The sequence below is a fragment of the Harpia harpyja genome, chromosome 6 (genome assembly GCF_026419915.1).
Source record: "Harpia harpyja isolate bHarHar1 chromosome 6, bHarHar1 primary haplotype, whole genome shotgun sequence".
In the NCBI taxonomy this organism is placed as follows: Eukaryota; Metazoa; Chordata; class Aves; order Accipitriformes; family Accipitridae; genus Harpia; species Harpia harpyja.
The window spans coordinates 38,468,087-38,487,673 of NC_068945.1; the positions used below are offsets into that span (position 1 = coordinate 38,468,087).

The 19,587-nt window shown below is 35.1% G+C and overlaps 1 protein-coding gene across 9 annotated transcripts in view; it reads right to left on the reverse strand.

Annotated features, from left to right (window-relative positions):
* Positions 1-19,587, reverse strand: part of PNPLA8 (patatin like phospholipase domain containing 8) — a 54,993-nt gene that overhangs the window by 26,779 nt on the left and 8,627 nt on the right. For all 9 annotated transcript variants that reach the window (XR_008235478.1, XR_008235477.1, XR_008235479.1 and 6 more), the window contains exons 6-8: positions 17,569-17,740; positions 12,602-12,659; positions 10,194-10,388 (exon numbers count right to left, since the gene is read on the reverse strand). Coding sequence is in view for 6 of the 9 variants with exons in the window: in XM_052788930.1 (XP_052644890.1) it covers positions 10,194-10,388; positions 12,602-12,659; positions 17,569-17,740 (425 nt within the window). In the remaining 3 variants the exon portion in view is untranslated. The remainder of the gene's footprint in view (positions 1-10,193; positions 10,389-12,601; positions 12,660-17,568; positions 17,741-19,587) is intronic.

Below are 19,587 nucleotides of genomic sequence, written 5' to 3' on the forward strand. Positions count from 1 at the left end.
CCGCTTTGCTGCATGAGAGATGAGTGAGAAAGGATTTTTTAATAAATTAGATAATTTTCTATAAAGCAACAATGACCTACAGTTATCTCTTTATACAAATATTTCATGCAATTTATTTAGAAAGATTCACCCTTGCTTCATAATCATGCTAATACGGATGCTATTGGGTCAACTACATACAAATTATAATGTATTCTGCACTATACTGATTCCCAACAGAGTCCTTAATTGGTGACAGATATTAATGCAATCCTCCTATACACAATTTCTAACAATTTCAGAATGAACCCATTCCGTTACTTAAGGAGAGGCAGAGATGCTCCTTTCAATTCCTGAAATAAATATCTTGTGCTCATTACTTTGTAAGGCTATCTCAAAATCTTCAGACACCAAAAAAACCAAACACTCTAGAACTGTGGCAAGTTACTGCTCAAGTGTGCACTGACAAGGGGGTTCCCCTTGAACTAGTTAATGGAAAAATTCTTTAGAAAATATTTGTACAGAACATGAAAATTGAATGCATTTGTATTTATATTACTGAATGACACTAGTATTAAAAATTTCCATTACTGCTGTCTTTGACACTTTAAAAAAAAAAAACAGAAGGTACATTAGCTACATTTGTACTTCCACTACACCAGCTGCAAAAAGAGAACACTTTATACTGAGATCACATTAAGTAAAAAAAAAAAATCTAATCAAGTTTGAAGGTTTACTGAAAAGCCTGCTTTTCAGTACAACTGTTTTCCCATACAGTATTTATCTTTTTTTTTTCCTAACACCACCATAACACACTATTTGCATACACACAAATGTCATGCTAAATGCTTCTGAGAGCTATCAACATTGTTTCTATTATAAGCTAAACAATAATATATTTTACATTATTTTACCCTACATTAGCCATGTTTGCTCTTGACATTTCTTTACAATGAATGGTTGGCTGAGGTAGACTGCTAGGTGATTATCTTAAATTATTAACTTATCCCAGTGAGTCATTAATTCACAGAAAATTACCACCTGCTCTGAAGACATTACTGAATTCATGGTTTCATGTCAGATATGGAAAATGTACTCTTACACTGTACTGATGAAGATTTGCTAAATATTAGCAGACATCATAAAAGAAAGAATTATTTGGCAATAAAATATATTGTCAGTTATTTCATTAAAAGCATAAGCTGTGCAGCACAGTTTTAATTAAATGAATTCTGCAATGAACAGGACACATCCACAAAATAGTCTGTATTTTAACTGCGGTTCCTAAATGATGAATTACCTGGAATATTAAAAGTGAGGATCAGTGTGTAACATAAGAAAAAAACCTGGCCTGTGGTTGAATCTACACGGGCCCCAAACACAAGCCTGAACTCAGGTTCTCCATATGATATCTGTGAAGCACAGGCAAGGTTCAAGAGTACAGTTAAAAAAAAACCCCAAAACCACAACAAACAAACAAACCAACCCAACCCATAGATCTAAATAAAATCCTTCTGCACTCAGATCATGCTAGGGTGCTCAAGTCTAAAATGTTGTCAGAAAGGACAAATCTTCAACTTAAGAAGCATATAAAAACTCTATTTGCTATGACAGGGTGTATCAGACTAAGGAGAAAGCTCTAGTAGTTACACAAAAGAATCATATTAATATAAAACCTCCACAAGTGAGCAAGAAATCCCAGATCCAGAGATATCCTAATCCTTGTGAAAGCTTACTGTGTCAGATTTTTGAAATTCTTTAAATTTCATTTCCCAAGCTAACAATGGAAATATTAAGACTCAATACATTTTTATATCAATAACCTGATTAATGTTATTGGTATTAGTTTTGCTAACTAATTGGTCTATACATTTAGCTGCCAGTTTAAGTAATAGTAAAACGACAGGAAATTCAAAATGCTTTGAGAAAAATATGGAAGAGTATGAAGACTAGTAGTGATCCGTAGGGAATCCAGGTGACTCGTATTATTGGATGTATCACTGATAAATGCTACTCAAAACCTGCTGGTCATTCATCTGCTTAAAACTGTACAATAATCAGAATGTTGTAAGCTAACTCTACAGACAATTTCTAAAACTAAATGTATTACAGACTCCACAAATTTCTTTTCATCTTTCATATTGTAATTTCAAACTGAAATTGGATTTCCTATAAAACCCCTTTATTTATAAAACTATGCAAGCTACTTAAAGAATAAAATTGTATTAAGAAATTAGATTTCATTTCACTGCAACTGAAACAAAGCAGGTTCGCAACTAAAGGATTTGATCTTAAAATGGACAAAATTTAAGAAATAATGTGAACTAATTATTGGAGATAATTGATATGAAGGGTTCAGGATTTGGATATGAACTACCTAATACTTGTATCCACAGTGGGGGGTGGGGAAAGGGGGAGAAAGAACTGAAGGAAAAAGTTCTGCATTTTCATGAGTCCTCTAAATTAAGTAGTACATGCCTAGATGACAAAATACAAGATGGGTTTATCAAAGGCAGATACAAATTGAAACAGAAATTTTTAGATGAAGAAAATATAGATTTATAAAGCACCTTACATACCAGACCACTGGAAGCGATGAAAGAGACTACAGTGGAGAAAGAACCAGCTAATCAGATGGGGCAGAAGTCTATATTGAACAGGGAACTCTCTGGCTGGGACTGTTTTCCATCAGAGCTACTCAACAGCTGGTTTGAGGCTCATCCTCATTATTATTATTTTCTCAAAAGCACGCAACTGTTAATGAAATCCGTTACTATAAAGTTAGAGGCTTTGCAAATACAAAGACCTTACTGTAAATACAGAACGACCCTAAGGAAGCCCAAAGCAGACGACAGATAGCCAAGCAAAGTGCTCATAAACACAAAGCTATGCTCTTCAGAACTAAGTTGGAATCAGACCAACCATGAGAAAGATCCGAGTAGAGCATTATCACAGAATGATTTAAAGCACCTATACATGAAGTAGCTGTTGAAAAGGCAACTGTAATTCTAAGCTGTACCTTCCTCTGAAAAAGGAAATACATGACACAGTTAAGCCATCACATAGAATACAGTGTTCCAGCCTGATCAAATTAACTCCTCTGAATTTTGCTTCTAATTTAGAAATGCTAATTTTGAATCTGGTGTATCATTCAACTTTGCACAGTGTATCTTGGGTCATGCCAAAACACACTGAATAGTCCAGTTTCAAGAAAGATTACTCCAACTGCAGCAGGTGCAATGAAGGACCATTAGGATGCTCAAGAGAACACACAGTCTATTTTGCAAGACTGAGACAGACTGGCATATTTAGACTAACAAAATAAAAAAGGATATGAGTTCTTTCTATATACACATCAGAAGGGTAAATACTACAAGAAGTTAATTAAACTAGAAAACAGTACTGGCACAAGGAGAGTTCGTATCCATTAGCTAGGAATAGACTTAAGAGTGAAAATGAGAAATTTTCTGGCCATGAGAAAAATGAAGAAATACCTTCTTGACATAACCTTCTACAAGGGTAGCAACAGCAAAGACAGCTTTACATGTTTATGAACTACAGTCTATGATGCAGTTGGCAACTATGATAGAGGACTGAATTTGACCTAAGGGAAACTGTTTTGTTCTATACTCCCCCCCCTTTTTTTTTTCCCTAAGAAAACACCAGCTAAAATAATTCTAAATTCTGTAGCCAAAAATCTAAAATATATCTGCTACTTACTAAAAACAGCAGTGTAAATATACCCCCAAGTAAAAGAAACATTTGCAAGGTAAAAAAATCTTTGAAGAGATTGCCAACTGATTTGGGATTTGCAAAATTAACACTATAGATTAATCCTTGTACTGGAAGAGAATCTCAGTACAGGAAATAGGGCTTAGACATTGTGCCCTATTTGACTAATGGGAATGCACTAGGTGTTGAACAAATTGACTTTATGCACGTTTTGTATACAAGGTGAAAATTATTCTTATCACAGTACTAAGACCTGTATCCATGACAAGAAGAGGGCAGTTCCCTAAACTACAATACAGAAAGCAAATCAGAGGCTGGATGGTAGCTGACAAAGCCTGAAGTGATTGTTCACATGAAACACCAGACCACTGTATATCTCAAACAAGCTTTCCTTAAGGGAAGAGGCAAAAAGTATATCTGTAGTCCCACTACATTCTTAGGCTTTTATTTGCAATGAATATCACATGGAAATATGACCCCATTCAAGTCAGTATTAGACAGATATACAACCTGGGAAAATAAAAATTACAAGCTGTCAAGAATTGACAGTAAATTCTTCTTTTTGATCTAGGAAATGGTGGCTGGTAACATCAGAACTTGAGAGCAGCAACCTAGATTGTCTGTACAGAGATTACTAAATTGACTCAGTTCTTAATTTTTCACTATACCAGCCTCCTCTGGTTTTACAATATTTGTTTTATAGCAAATATTAGTGGTAAGGAGTGTCACTAAAGATATATGGACTCAGAAGTCTAAGCAAAAAAATAGTTAAATGTAATACAGCTCATTTGAGAGTGAGGTTTGTTTTTTTTTTTAATAAGCACTCTGAAAATTACATTAGCAAAGCATCACTCTGAATCATTGGAGATAAAAAATATGTTTCCAAGTTAAATGCCTAAACAAAATATACTCTCAATTTAGTTTCACTAACCAAATCTTCCAATAACATCTCACTTAGCAAGTCCCTGCATAGAAACTTGCAAAGAGTCTGCTCTGCAAAATACCACAGCAATTTCATGAAGGCTGGTAAACTGCATCATGCATGTCCATCTTAAGAGCTGCTAACCAAACCTCTATAATCCATAAGAGAAAAAGAAACGCACATATCCACGTAGCTAACACATTCCAGTAAATTCCCTCTTCCTTAAACAGTAGGCGACATTGCCTTGAAGGCTGTAGGAAAATGTGTATGGCAACAAGTAGACAGAGAAACAAAGAAATATTTGTTTCTATCATTGTGAGAACAAGATACACCTATTAAACCACAGTCTGTATAAGCTCTGGTGCATACTGATCACCGTGGCATATCCTAAGAATGAAAAGAACTTCAATGTGACCTATATTCTATGTCTTCTTAGAGCCTGGGAAGCACCCTTGAATCTAATTTTAAAAGCTACCATGTAAAACCAATTAGGGTAGGATCCACTAAGCAAATCACTTTTGAAGGCCTCTCCTGTAACAAGCTACAAAGATGAAACAGCTTTACAGATTTACTGCCTAATAAAAGGAAGGGGAAAGTTTGAAAAATATGAAGAAACTGTGTAATATCTTTTTTTAATTAAGGTGACACTTGACATTCTAGTTACATCATATTATTGTACTATATATATTTTTTTTATTTCTAGGTTGTATTCTCACCACACATCCTGTTACACCTGCATTATTAAAACGTCACTAACAGATTAGCTGCCAATTTAACCGCTTTACTACCTGATCTTGCTCAAAGAAAATATGATTACTTGAATGCTACTATAAGTTAACACCAGCATTTTAATAAATGGAATTGTAATGCAGCAATGAAATCATGGGCAGCTGTCAAGAAAAAGGTGATCAAGTCCTTTGTATTAAATTGAGTATATTTTACTTCGAGAAAAATCTGTGGCTTTGTTAAACTCACCATCACCACCCAGCCACACACAATCCCTGCTGCCCTTTTAATTAATTCTGCGGGACAAATTTAGTTTTACTGTAAAACCTAGCAAATGAAGTGTGCATAACAATTTTGTTAAATCTTAAATTACTCTTTTAATTAATTGGTAATTTCCTCAGCATACTGTACCATCTACTGAAGTGACATTATTGAGTACCCCAAATGCTTTTCACACTACAGGGGGGAAGGAAAAAAAAAAAAAAAGAGAAGAGCAATAGATAAAAGAAACAACACCCCTCCGTGGGAAGTAGGAAAAAAAAAAAATCACTGGTTGTAACAGGACCGGTGAGAGGTTAAGAGCCCTCAGTGCTTCATAAATAGATTTTAAAATAAAAAAGATGACATGTGGCAATACAGCTTCTATATTGTAACATCATGACTTCGTCTCTCTTGACTTGCACAGTTCCTGGAGAAGCATGTTACAGGGATTAAATCCCTTTGAATGTTAATGTGTTCCTCTTTTGAACCACAAAGAATATTAATCCTCTTCCCCTCATCTACCAACAGCTGCACTGTTTTTTCCTACTTGACAGAGTGGAACCAGATAGCATGGCATGATTGACTGAACGTAAATATTGCTATTTGGTTTTGAACTGCTTACTTTTTGTGGAAATTTAACAAACCTGGCATCAGATTATCTGCAGCACAAGTAAGAGTAAGTGTTCAGGCACCTAGAAACCTCTTTCTAAACAATTACATCAGAGGAATTGTAAAAATAATTTATTACCTTATTAAAAAAATTAACACACTTTATAATCCCCTTGAACATTTACAGTGACTAGTATAGGAAGTCAGACTGGAACGTTCCCAGACAAAGGGCATGCATGTGTGTACACAAATACACATGCATTTATAAATATATAGATTATGGAAAGTGAGCATTAAAGCAAACAGCTACAGTTCAGCTCAGGCATGATTCCAGCATATACATCTAGAGTGACACATAAAATCTTTATGAATTAATCTCAACCCTATGCATAACTCTCACTGAACTACTTCATACAGTTTGTGAAAGGACTCTGATTTCAACAAAAGCTAGATAACATAAAACAAGAATATGCAGGCTAACCATAAAATAAATCCACTAAATTTCCATTATCAAAATAAATATTTTCACACATTTGAAGAGTCCTAAGTCAGATCAACTGCCAGAGCACTTTTCATTCAGACTTAAATGTACAACTGACTGATAAGCTAATACAAAACATGGTCTCTATATACAATCCTTTAGAGCCCCAAACTTCAAAGTTGGGAAACAAATCTTATTATATTTACTACTCTGAATTTTCACAGATATTTTACAATCATTTTCACACTTTGGCCATCTCTATCTTTGAATTATTTAGAAATATCAACACTGCAGAAACAGATTATATATAAATTAATAAGAAACTAGCATAGTTCATGTTCAGAAAAGAGATTCTGCTGATTAATTAATGGAAGCTTCCAATCCATTAAAAAAAACACCTCAAAAGACCATCATCTTTCTGACACTGTACTACAATATTGAAGCCTTTGGCATAAATTATTATTTACAATTAATGCATACTGTGCTGATGCACTTTTCAAAAATCATGGTACTATTGAGAATGTCTAACAATGTTATGCTTCATTTATTTCTGTAGTTCGAAAGCAGCCCAGCCTGTTAGATAGTGTACAGACTTAAAATGATAAGACAGAAAAGACTAAGTATTTCCATATCAAGTACAAATGTTAGTATCACACATGACCTGGCCGAGGAACTTAACATGAGAATTGCAGTGCACTTTATTCTAAAGGATGCTTAACGAAAATCTACTATCTCATATTTATGATATGAGCTATATCTAAGGACTAAGAGTTATTAACATACTTTAAAAATAGTCACAAAGCTATTTTAAACAGGAATATGACTGCATTTAGGATTTTATTTATTTAAAAAGGTATTTATGCATATGTATTCTTTTCAATTCATCTTGGATACTTTAATAGAGACAAAACTCTTGATTACCTTGCATTTTCCACTGAGGTACCATTACACCCAAGAACATAAGGGTAACAGTCTGCTACATGCATGGAGGCTCTTACCCCGGGGTTAAAACAAGGTAATTCAAGGTAGCTTGAGTGTGCAGTGGTGGATTTATAATCCAAGATAGAAATCTGCACCGAGACAGTCATGTAACATTTGCCATGTAGCACCTCGCTAGCCGGCAAGCCATAAAAAACCAAGCACATCTCCCACAAAATAGATAATTACAGAAATAGAGATGTGGTAAGAAAAGTGTAATCTCGGGAAAGAAAAGCATGAAAGACATGAAAGATGACAACCTTTGGATTCTAAAAGAATTCAAAAGTGTTTAAATATCAAGCCTGGGTAGAAGAGAGATTTTCAGATGATATGAAAGTTTAAGTCAGAAAATTTAGCATCTAGTTCTACTACAATAAACAGTTTTAGTACTGAAAACATATTTAGCTCTTTATGGCTTACAAAGGTGAACCACATCCTAAGCCCTTGCTTTCTAGTAATTAAAATACATCAAATAGAAAAGAATGGTGAGTTTGTGAAACAGTGTTGGTAAGATCAGATGGAAGGGCTTTGTCCAAAGACTCTGGAGTAAGGAAAAATGAACTAGACTTCATTCTAGCTCTGTGTGTCTGAGAATACTAGATCTGATCTCTATTAACACTAATCATACATTCTCTAGTCTGGTATATTAGACTTAAAAGTGAATACAGATGAAATGAATACCCACCTTACTGCATTTCACACAAGTCTGGCAATTGAGAAACAATGTTAAGACAAATAATTGCCTAAGCCCTGCATAGAAGTTAAAAATCATGTTGTTTATTTAGCTATTCTTCATACAGAAGCACAGACAGATTTTGATGTACTCTCAATTCAAGGAAAGAGGGGGTGGGAAGGTGAGAAGAGGAAGAAAAGTGCTTCACATAGCTTAACACTGACCCATTCAAGCAGTTAAGGAGCAGCTTGGAACAGCTCCAAAGGCTAAAGCAGCTCTCTTTCCAGTTTTACTTGGCCAGATGGAAGATGAACACATTTCAGGATTTCAAGCAGTGCTTAGGCTTGGAATATCTTATGTGTTACTCCATTTTTAGCTTTAAAAACAGCCCAAAACTTATTTGCTTATTTCAGGTAGTATTTGATTAAAATGTTTTGGGGATAACGAGATGTAGCATACTGGGGAGGCTGGATCTGGGGAAGGGGAAAAAAAGACCCTAAACAAAAACGGGGAAACAGTAAAACGGACCATCCCGCCCTCCACAGCAATCCTTCCCCCTTCACCCCCCAACTCAGGTAGAACTTTTATACATAGCTGAACATAATTATTCCATCTTCTTATAAATGTTAATCCAAAATATAGAAGTATGATGGTTTTTTTCAGATTAAATTCTAGCTGCTTCTCTGTATCAATGCTTCTGTTTATTATCTCTTAATCTAATGATTTCTTCACTATTTCATCTTATATTCCTTATTTATCTGTTAGTCTTAAACTTCACTATTACTTATGCACATTACAATGCTAATGAGATTACACAGCCTTTTAATGGACACCATGAGAAATTCTGTATGCGATCCAGGTACTCAAAATATGCTATTACTGCTTTCTAGTAGTTAAGGCTAATACCATCACATGAATTAATATGACAGAAATGTAATAGATGCTTCCTTTAGATTTAAATGATAGAATCCTATGCTGTCTTTGTTGAAGGTCTGGGGTTCAGTCACCCCTTGTAGTCTCTTCTGCCGCAGATCTGCATCAGATCATTTTAAAAATCAATACTGATAGTTTTAAATTAATATGTACTGTAAAAAGGATTCTCTTAACACTCAAAGAATGGCAGAGCAATAAAGGGGCACTGGAGGACAAGAACACAATGGTTAAAAAACTACTAAAGAAATTAACTTGCCTTGCTCTTTACTAATCAGGGTCACCAATAGAAGCTACAATACAATAAAATAGCATACACTGTTGATAGGAGACATTGCTTTATCCTCAAGGAGATTTCTTTTGCAGTTGTCCTCCAAGTTTAATCTTATTGCCGTGGCATCTCTTATTCTTTCTGCTAGCTCAGAAGCAGGGTAGAGCTTAATAAGCTATCAATGGAAGAATTAAAAGTAGACCATAAACTGAAATTACACACTAATAAAAGGAACACTGAAATGCATAACTTGATTTTTTCACACTTTACAGTATTGTTAGATTTTAAGTCATACCATCTGTTTAGTGAAATAATGCTCAATGAAATACCAGTTCTAAGCAGGAAGTCAGAGGCAATTTACAACTCTCATAAGGTTTCCTTCCAGGCAGAGAAGAAAGGAACAGCAGAAGAGCTTAAGCTTGTATTGAGAAGACTAAGATTTTTAAGCCTATACCCTTTCTAGTTTTATAAGGGCTATACAAGCTAAAAATTTCCTTTCTTACCCCATCCATCCCAGACCTCCTTTCTGCTACCAACTTATTTGCTTAGTTCTGATTCAGAAATTCAGACAACTTTTTTCTGAGGTATAATACTGGAAAATATTTACTAAAAGGAGATGATTTCAACTTACCTGATGAAGATCGTTGCCCAAAACATATTCCTGAAAGTAACCCGGTGCAGCAGATGATGCTCTAATGGCCTGCCACAGTTTATACTGACAGCCTCCAATATAATGAGACTTAACACCAGGAAAGTGATTGTAGTTTCTAAAAACAAATGCTTTCAGTGGTGTTCCTCTGTTTACAATGGTGCTTACTGCAGCTACCTAGTGAGTTAGGAGGAACAAAAATAGTTATATATGGTGATAATAGTAACAATAATATGAGAATGACAGCTTCCCACAATATGAAGTTCAATTTATACATTAAATGCGTCTCTGGAATCCCACTCAGTTCATTATTTATTTACTTTTTTATAATGCCTATCTAAAATTTAAAAAGTGAAAGTAAAAAAACCCAAACCCAACAACAAAACCTCCCCAAACTCCCTAAAGAAAACGCTATTTTTAACCTGAAATTAATTGTTTCCACTGGCTATTCTGTTTCTACCAATATCTATCCATTGATACTTAAAAAAAAGCTGGTATAATCTATATGATTTTAAAATGTTTTGCCTTTATGAATAGTAGTTCATTCTCAAAAGTCTGTAACCAGCAATAGAACCATGCCATTAAATACGAATGTTAGAAACGTCAATATATATCTTTCTCCAAGAAAGTGACTACTTAATGTTGCAACCCAAATTAAAGGATTGCAGGAAGACTCTCTCCCAAAGAAAAAAACAAAAGAATCAAACATAAATCTTTCAAGGTTTTTTCGTAAGGACACTGAAATGTCAGTAACAAAATCGCGTATGTAAATCTAAGTGAAAAGCCAAAATGGTATTTCCATAAAACAAAACATATGACTGCAAAAAAATTACACCTTACAGATATAGTCACATGAGGTGAGAGTACCTATAGTTACGCATGAGTGTTAGAATGTGCAAGACCTTTCAGTGGTGATGCACCCAGCCTGGCACTGTCAGAACAATACTCTTCAGCAGCCAAGCGAGTGTTCAATTCTGTTTACTATTTTACAGAGTAGAGTGTTTTTGTGAAACATTACTCAACAGCACTAGCAGGTGATGCTGTGATATCACTGTATTAATTTCCATACATAAGTTAAATCATTTAATTCACAATAAGGCCATCCTTATAGAAAAGAAAACAAGAAAAGTATAACTTGTATATGACAATGCAGAAGCAAAACGCATGACTCATACTCCATCACTTGGTGGAGAAAAAGTTTCCTGGTTTTGTCAAAAGGAAGGTTTGGTTCTAAGCACTACTAGAAGCAGTAAGAAAAAAACTTTGGAAAATTTAATAGAAAATTTATCAAACCAATGCTTGAATTTCTTTTTGGTAATACCCATATGCACTTCCACTTCGTTATGCAGTCTAAGTTGTAAAGTGCTAAGCACCTTCTGGAAAAATTCATCTCACCATGAATTTAACAGCAGCAGAGCACACAACTGCATGTTTGGTTTTGATTTTGCTGTGCCTTGTAAAGAGTGCCACCACTGCCAGCACTACAAAGCGATTACTGGGAATAGCTAGTTTCAACTCTATTTATATTGACATTTTATTACTGAAGAACATGGAAGGAAGCCAAAGACCCCAGTTCAAAGATAACTTTCAAGTCAATGTAGGATTGCTTCTCTCTCAGAAAGCAACATACCACTCCAGCCTTTTCATGTCCTTGTTTTAGACATGGACTAGGAACGCGGTCACTCAAGCACATGTTTCTATGTTTAGAAAAATGTGAATATCTTCCATTTAACACTAAAGCATTGAATATAGTGCTATGACACCAAAACACCTGTTAATTACAGATTGTTCTGAAATATGTGCTATTATATTTCTCTTCTTCACACCCTATCCTTCACCAAAAATAAAATACCCATGCCTTCTCATCTTTCACTCTCGTGCTGCTGCTGTATATAACATCCCTCCAATTAATCGGTGCCCTTTATATCATACAGGAAGAGTAGAGAGCTCAGGGCCTACGAATGCGACTGGAGAAAACCTGGCAATCCAGATAAAGTGAGGAGAAACCCTGCTCTCTCACTACACAATAATACACATCACAGCTGACGTGACAGGATCTCCAGAAACTAGAATTCTCTTATATGAAAAAACAAACTTTGCACAACTTCAAGAAGTTGACCTAGTATTTCTCTGATTATAAGCCTTCTAACATCTCTGAAACATATTCTAACTTAAAGTATTGAATAAAAATATGAGAAACTGCTGCAGAAGTTTAGGAATCTAATGAATTTTTATCCTTTAAAAGCATGGGCTATCTCATATGGAAACTTGGAGAGTGTATCAACACTCATGCTGTTTATCCAATATTCTTCTAGGGATAGTACTTTTACTCAGAACTGTTAAAAGTACTTGTGGAATACACAATATTTACCTTAGAAAACTGTACTTACCTTCGGACATTTGGAATTTCTTGCGGTTTCAATCATAAGATTTGAGCCCATTTTTTCTCTACAAATAAGTAAAAAATTGAAAATGCTCCTTCAGTTTAGCATGATCAAAAGACATACATTTTTATCATCCTTACTTCTGAGAACTTTACATTTAAAAGAAACAATGCTTGGATTTCACTTAAATAACCAGATTTCTACGGTTGCCTTCAATGGACCAATATTTTGAACCTTCTAGGCTGTTGGAACTAAGTCTGAAGAGCGACTGAGGTCTTGATTCAGTTACTCACTTCACCGCATACTCAACCATAAATCATCAGGATTACTCGACTACTTTGCGAGAGGAAGCCAAAGTATTTTGCTACATTTAAGAATCAAAAAATTAACATCTTTATTAAGCAGTTTTATAGTAATGAAAATTATTCTCCTGAACTGTTATAAAAACAAAAGCTAAGAAAAGAAAGATGCCATTCTACAGGATTCAGAAGTTAAAACATCTACATGTAATCTTCCATAACAATAATTCAGTAAGCATTTAACATCCCTTTTTGAGGTGGAATTTTTTCATATGCATACTTTTTAATAAAACTGACAGTGAAATCACAAAAACGGTCAGCATTGTAATTTATCATCACATCAGCATTAGGGTCAGTGTTCTAATTGCTAACTAGGAGGTAGCATAGTGTAGGAGACTGGAAGATATCAGCATACTAGCCAATAATCCCATATCAGCATCTATTTCAATCTCGATTTGCTTACAGCAAAGGTATAAAACTCTGTGGAGTGGGTGCTCATCCATAACAATTCCAACCAGGCTTTCATTTAAATCAGCACGTTTTCTTCCTCCCCTTGAACAAAGCCTATACAAACACAGGTGGTGCATCTACCTTATTGTGCAAAGACAGTTTTCAGTATTGCTACACTTTTTAAGTAAGGTGATTCCATGTGTTGTTGTTAAGAGATCATCCATCTATAGCTTGCACTACTGTGACACTAGGTAGTAGTACTCCTACTGTTAAAAACCAAACACCTTTATCCATCTAGTCGGGTCAGAAGATAAAAGAAGCTTTAAATGTTACAATAGCAGTAGTCCTCAATGTAGACAGTAAACTGTATTTGGAGGTAGTACAATTCACTGTTCCACTAGTGGATATCTGCTTGAGGGATGGCTGTGTACATGTCGTCCTTGAAAAGGAGGAAGGAAGGGAGACAGCTTCTAGTCCTATGATTGAAGACTGCTGCTGACAATTCTTACATCAATAGCGCTGTTTTGTTTTATTTTTTCCAATAAATGCATTAATTCCAGTCACCAACCAGAAGGGGAAGAGTGCCATCTGCACTCACTAATTGACTACAGAAGGAGACGAAGGCACACAGAATCATGAAGTAGGAATAGAAGAATATAAAGGAATATAAGAAATAAAAGATGAGATTGACAGAGGTGAGATATGAAAGACATCTACTGATTTGCATCACTGTCATCTACTTCTTCCCAAATACCTGTATTAGATATTCTTTTCCCAAACCCAGAATATAACGATAAAAAAAAAATGCATAAGCAATATCCACTGCTTAATTATAGGAACCGTCAAACCGAATAATTATTTTCTCACATCTTGTTTCTTATGAAAGCCAGGAACTGATGTTTCAGAGTAGTAACAAGAAATTCCTTAAACTACTATGCAACTTTAGACATTAAGGTCTAAAGAGAAAAGTTTAATATCACCTCCAAATTTAGTTCAGTTTTGTTGCTAGCATTAATACTTTAATTGCGTATTATATAAACGTCTTTTTCAAGCCTCACTGTTCAATTATTTTCTTTACCAAAGTCACAACACAATTAATTCCACAGTTTATTCACATACTGTGTTAAAAGAGAAAGTCTCCTAATTTTATGGAATAGTCCCTTGTTCTTGAAGAAAAGATGAGAATGGTAATTCTCAAGATACCTTACTATCTCAAATTATTGCTTTAACTTGTTTGCTTTTTCTAACAATAGAGTGTCCTAATCCCTTTGTGTGAGTTGTCTTTAGGTCACTGGCTACTTTTTACCAATCTTGCAACAGAAGCATTCTCTAAAATGGGGTAACTGGGACTGTAAGTAGTATTTTAAGTGAAACTGTATTATGGATTAATATAACGGCATTATAATATTTTCTGTATTTTCAATCCCAACCGTCACACACTGAATCATCTTGTTTGACCACAAGCATACAGATGTTTCATTAAACTGTCCATGACAACATCCAAATCACTTTTGATATTAGTTTAAATCCTCTAAGCATGTTTTTCCACTCATGGGTTATTACTTTACACATAATTTCATCTGCCATCCTATTTTTCCATTTATCTGCTTTGTTTGTGTCTGTATGTGACATATGTCCTCTAGACATGACCCATCTAAACAACAAGTCTCCTTTACAAATGTTGCTCTTTCATTGCTTCGAGTCACTAATATTACACCACTTATTTCAGTAATGCTGTGAAGAACATATTGCCAACCATATGCTTAAAGAAACATTCTAATGGGCTACAGCCAGCATGCAATCAAATAGTCTGGAGAAAAAGCATTTAATTTGAAAGGCAAAACTGTAAGTTTTAGCCCCTTCTAACAACAACAACAAAAGTACCAGGAAACTATGACATCTTTACCAAACCTACAGGACAGACTTTTATTGCATGCTCCATAAGGATACAGAACACCTCACTGATAATGCTGCAAAATCTGTTAAGTATGTCTGGAGTGACTTAACTGGTACAGAATGTGTTGCCCATCTAGTCACTGGAGAACAGTCTCAATTTATACTTCAATTTGCATAACAAATACTGGTTTGAAGTATTATTGCTTGTAATCCCAAACACGTGCATTATCCATTTTCCTACCAACAGAGAACATGTAACTTTTACCCTACCCTCTATACAGTGCTTGATTGCTTCTCAAGATTACAAATTCCCAGTACAGGATTTTAGTTAGCTTGTGAAAACCACTAGCTGCTCACCAAATTCCTCCAGTAGTTTCTCAAGACTTGAAAGAAGAAAATTGTACATGTAAACAACAGTCGAAAGAAAACAGAAAACTTGGAACTATAAGCTAGGTTCTTCTTACAAATGCAATTCAATATCGCATTACAGAGACTGATGTACAGTTAAGTATAATTTTGTGCACAAAGTAATAAAAGTAACTGATTAAAACCAGTCCTCAAATTGTAATTCAAGGAATGCATAAGAAGAGTTAAAATAAACATATATGTAAGACATAAAATCAATTCCCTACAGCACTCAGAATAAAAAGTTAGTTAACCGAAATTGTCATTTTCTGAAATAGAATTTGTAATACGCCTCATGAATGCACGCAACATTAGCCTAATGCAACATTAGCTTAATTATTTTCAGCAATAATACTTTCTGACAGAAAATAATACCATCAGCGTCGTGGTAGGGCTAAATATATATTGCATGCCTGTAGATTTTAAACAGATAGTCTCTATTTCAAGCAAGGCTGACAAGTCTACTACCATTTAAACAACAAAAACCCACCCAGCACAAGTAAGCCTTTTAAATTTAAAACAAAACATAAAGCAGTTTTCCTGTGCAATGACTGAAAGTTAGACCTGACCTTCTTATTGCCATAAAGAGATGCTATGTAACCTTTCAATTCCCTTCTTAGTTCTAGGCTTCCACACCACAAGGAAGCCTGCAGGAATCCCTGCTGTTTCAATAAAATGTCATGTAGCATCTCCCTTCAAGACTGCAGAATTAGGTCAACAAAAAGTCATTTGTTGATCTGTATATTTAATTTTTAATTTAATCTATGGATAATATAATAATTGCCTGGCTTTACTTCCCTCGTGTTACATGTAGCTGCAAAGAATAACAGCATTTTAATTGAAGGCAGGTGAAATACTTTCATGAAGTAATTCTGATTTTCACAAGACTTTTTAGTTGGACAGGGGAGGAAAAGAGGGAAGGCAGAGTAAAATCGCTTTTCTCAAAAAAGAGGAACTCCAGATATCTGAGACGAAAAACATGATATTCATTTGATAAACCCACTTACTCCTAAAAATATGCAAAAGCACAGAGGAGAAGTGCTTGGAAGCCCCTCTCCTCACTTCAGCAAAGAAGTGAGACGCTTAAAACTCAGGCAGGACAGGTATTCCCACTATAATGTCTAGAAAAAACTCTTTCAATCCCATAAAATGCATTTATGTTCCCAAAGGAACTTGTCACTACTTAACCAAAGAAACTTTTTACCATTTTACATTTGCTCTCAGGGAAGGTTGTTTCAGTTCTTTCAGTAGCAGTGTCAGCTTACGCTATTTGGGAAACTACGACATTAGTTTGCTAAAAATTATAAACAATAGAACTAGCAAAACAAATACAGATGAATAAAACTAAGTAACAAAACTTGTAATACAATAATTCTTCCCAGTGATTTTTTCTGAATAGCCATTAATGCATTTGTATACATATCTATGAACAAACACCATTTCATTGGCAACTCTGACACAGCAGATACTTTTTCACTGCAACCATTACAGCTCATTTCCCTTTTCAAGGAGAGGGGCAATGGGCAAAACCCCTCAATATACCATCTAAGATTAAAAATCCCTACTACAGCACATTATTTCATTTCTCACCATGTCTCCTATAAGAAAAAAGGCACAGCAGGTGGCTAGTAAAATTTGTAGCAGATCTATAATGAGTGAGATCAAGCAGAGCTGGCAAGTATACAGGAATATAATCAGAAGTCAGTGCACTAAGGCTTACTTTATTCCCCAGAAACAGAAATCATAACATTAAAGGCTTTCAATGTTTTGGTAAACATGAAAACAGCTATTTCAAAAGAATGAGAGTATATGCTAATCCCTTCTAGTTGTTTTAAGAATTTGCTTACCAGTTAAACAACAACAAAACCGAAGCCTCTCAGACATTATACTAATTATTTTTTCCCCTGATCATTTTTTACTTACTTGAGCATTTTTTCCCATATATCACTGTCATAAAAGGCGTGGCTCCAACCCATTTTGACTGTTCCAACAATGACATTCTGCTTAAAAACATCTGATCCTAATTTGCGATACAGTTCTTCACAATCATCCAGAGGGATATGGAACAACCCCAACATAAAAGCTAATATAGCTCCTGAAAAAGAAATATGTTGAAATGTAAAATATAGCCTGGAGTAAGATTATAAAGATGGATTACCATTTAATGTAGTTCATAGGTTAGCAGAGTACCTATCTTGAAAAGGATAGATCAATTGACGTTTATATCACTAAATTCCTGTTCAGAGATCACAAACTGTTTTAAAAAGACATATACAAGATAGAAGGAGTCTACTTTCAAAAACAGAACTATGAGAAGTTGAAAAATGGCATTATTTCATTTTGCAGAATTCATCCCTGCAAACTAGTATATGGTAGAAAGCAAATTAAATCCACTGCTTTATTTGGAAAGAGAAATGAGCAAGAGAAGTCTATAATGTGGTATTAAAAATATATTTGGTACATTACTTGCTCCCTGGCAAACTCAGAGTCAGTAAAGAAAAATTCTAGGAAACCTCTGTAAAAAGAAGGGAGTTTTGACCAGTTCGGAATACATTTGGTTGCAACCATTTATAATTAGTCATTCATACATACTGCCATCTAGCGTGTGCCTAAAAAAAATTATGACCTACCCTTGTAGGAACAAAACAACAGTATCCAAAAAGCAAGGCTGCAGAATACCATTAAAAAGACTGTGGAAAAATACAATTAATGCATCACTACAATTCTTAGATATATGAAACTGAAAGGGACATATACAAGCTTTAAATCTAACTGCAATACTGTGAAGACACGTAATTAAGCATCAGGAATAATTAGGACACATGATTTTTCAAATTTGGACATGAATGCAATAGGTGCGAATAAAAATAATGTAAAAAGGAGTAAATTCTTGAAAAAAAGTAAGAATAACGCACATATGCGGAAAGAACTACATAAAGAAAGTTACAGGTGGCTTTAAAGGAAACATGACTTCCAAGCTGCTTTTGCTCTCACAAACCCCACCAGCATGATAGCTGAGTGTTGGTGGATTAATGGTCTCTTTTTTTTTTTTTTAAAATGTAGCACACATGCTCAATATAACTTGGGCCTACTTGACACATCAAAGTTTCATCAAGAGAAACTTACTCAACTGCCAAATCACAAAATGCCTGTATTCAACACAGGTAAACGTCTAGCAGCAGAGAAACACCATTCTCCTGAGTCTTGCAAATTCTCTGCTACCTTCTTTTCCTCTTAACTCTCCAGCACCAATTCTGCAATATCATGCATTTGCTATGTTGGTGAACAGTTTCAAAGACAAAGAGCCAAAATTCATACCAAATGCAAACTCATTTTCACTTTACCTCCTGACAAACGGCACCAAAGACTACAGTCCGCATCAGCACACAAGTGGCAGTAGATAATATCAGAGTCAAGGTACACATTAAAGGGCTTTGCGGAAACCTGCTGCATGGTAACAAGACACTCACAGGAGAGTAAGGTCAAAATCAAAGACACAGTGCAGGCTCTGTCAGATAGTCCAGTAAAAAAAGTTTCTGACGCTTCCATCACATCCTGCTCTGTATCACAGACTCCTACACTCCAGCCACCATCTCAGCCTTGACAGCCAACACTTCAAGGGGAAAAAAAATACCTAAATAAAACTTGGGAGGCTAAGGAGCATATCTTGAAGAACACAGGGATACAGCTGGCTAAGACGACACAAGATAGGCAAGAATATAACCTGAAAGATAAAAGTATTCCTTCCTTATTCAGTACCAGTAAGATTTTCAGCTGAAGTGCTATATCTGGACCTGAACGACATTCTTCAAAAACGATGTGGACCAACTGAAAAAAACAAAAGCCACACAAAAAAGCCCCCCCAAAACAATCACAGATCAAGGAAATCAGTCTGTAAGGAAAGCCTGAGTAAACAGGCTATGACAAAAGCCTTTAAATGCA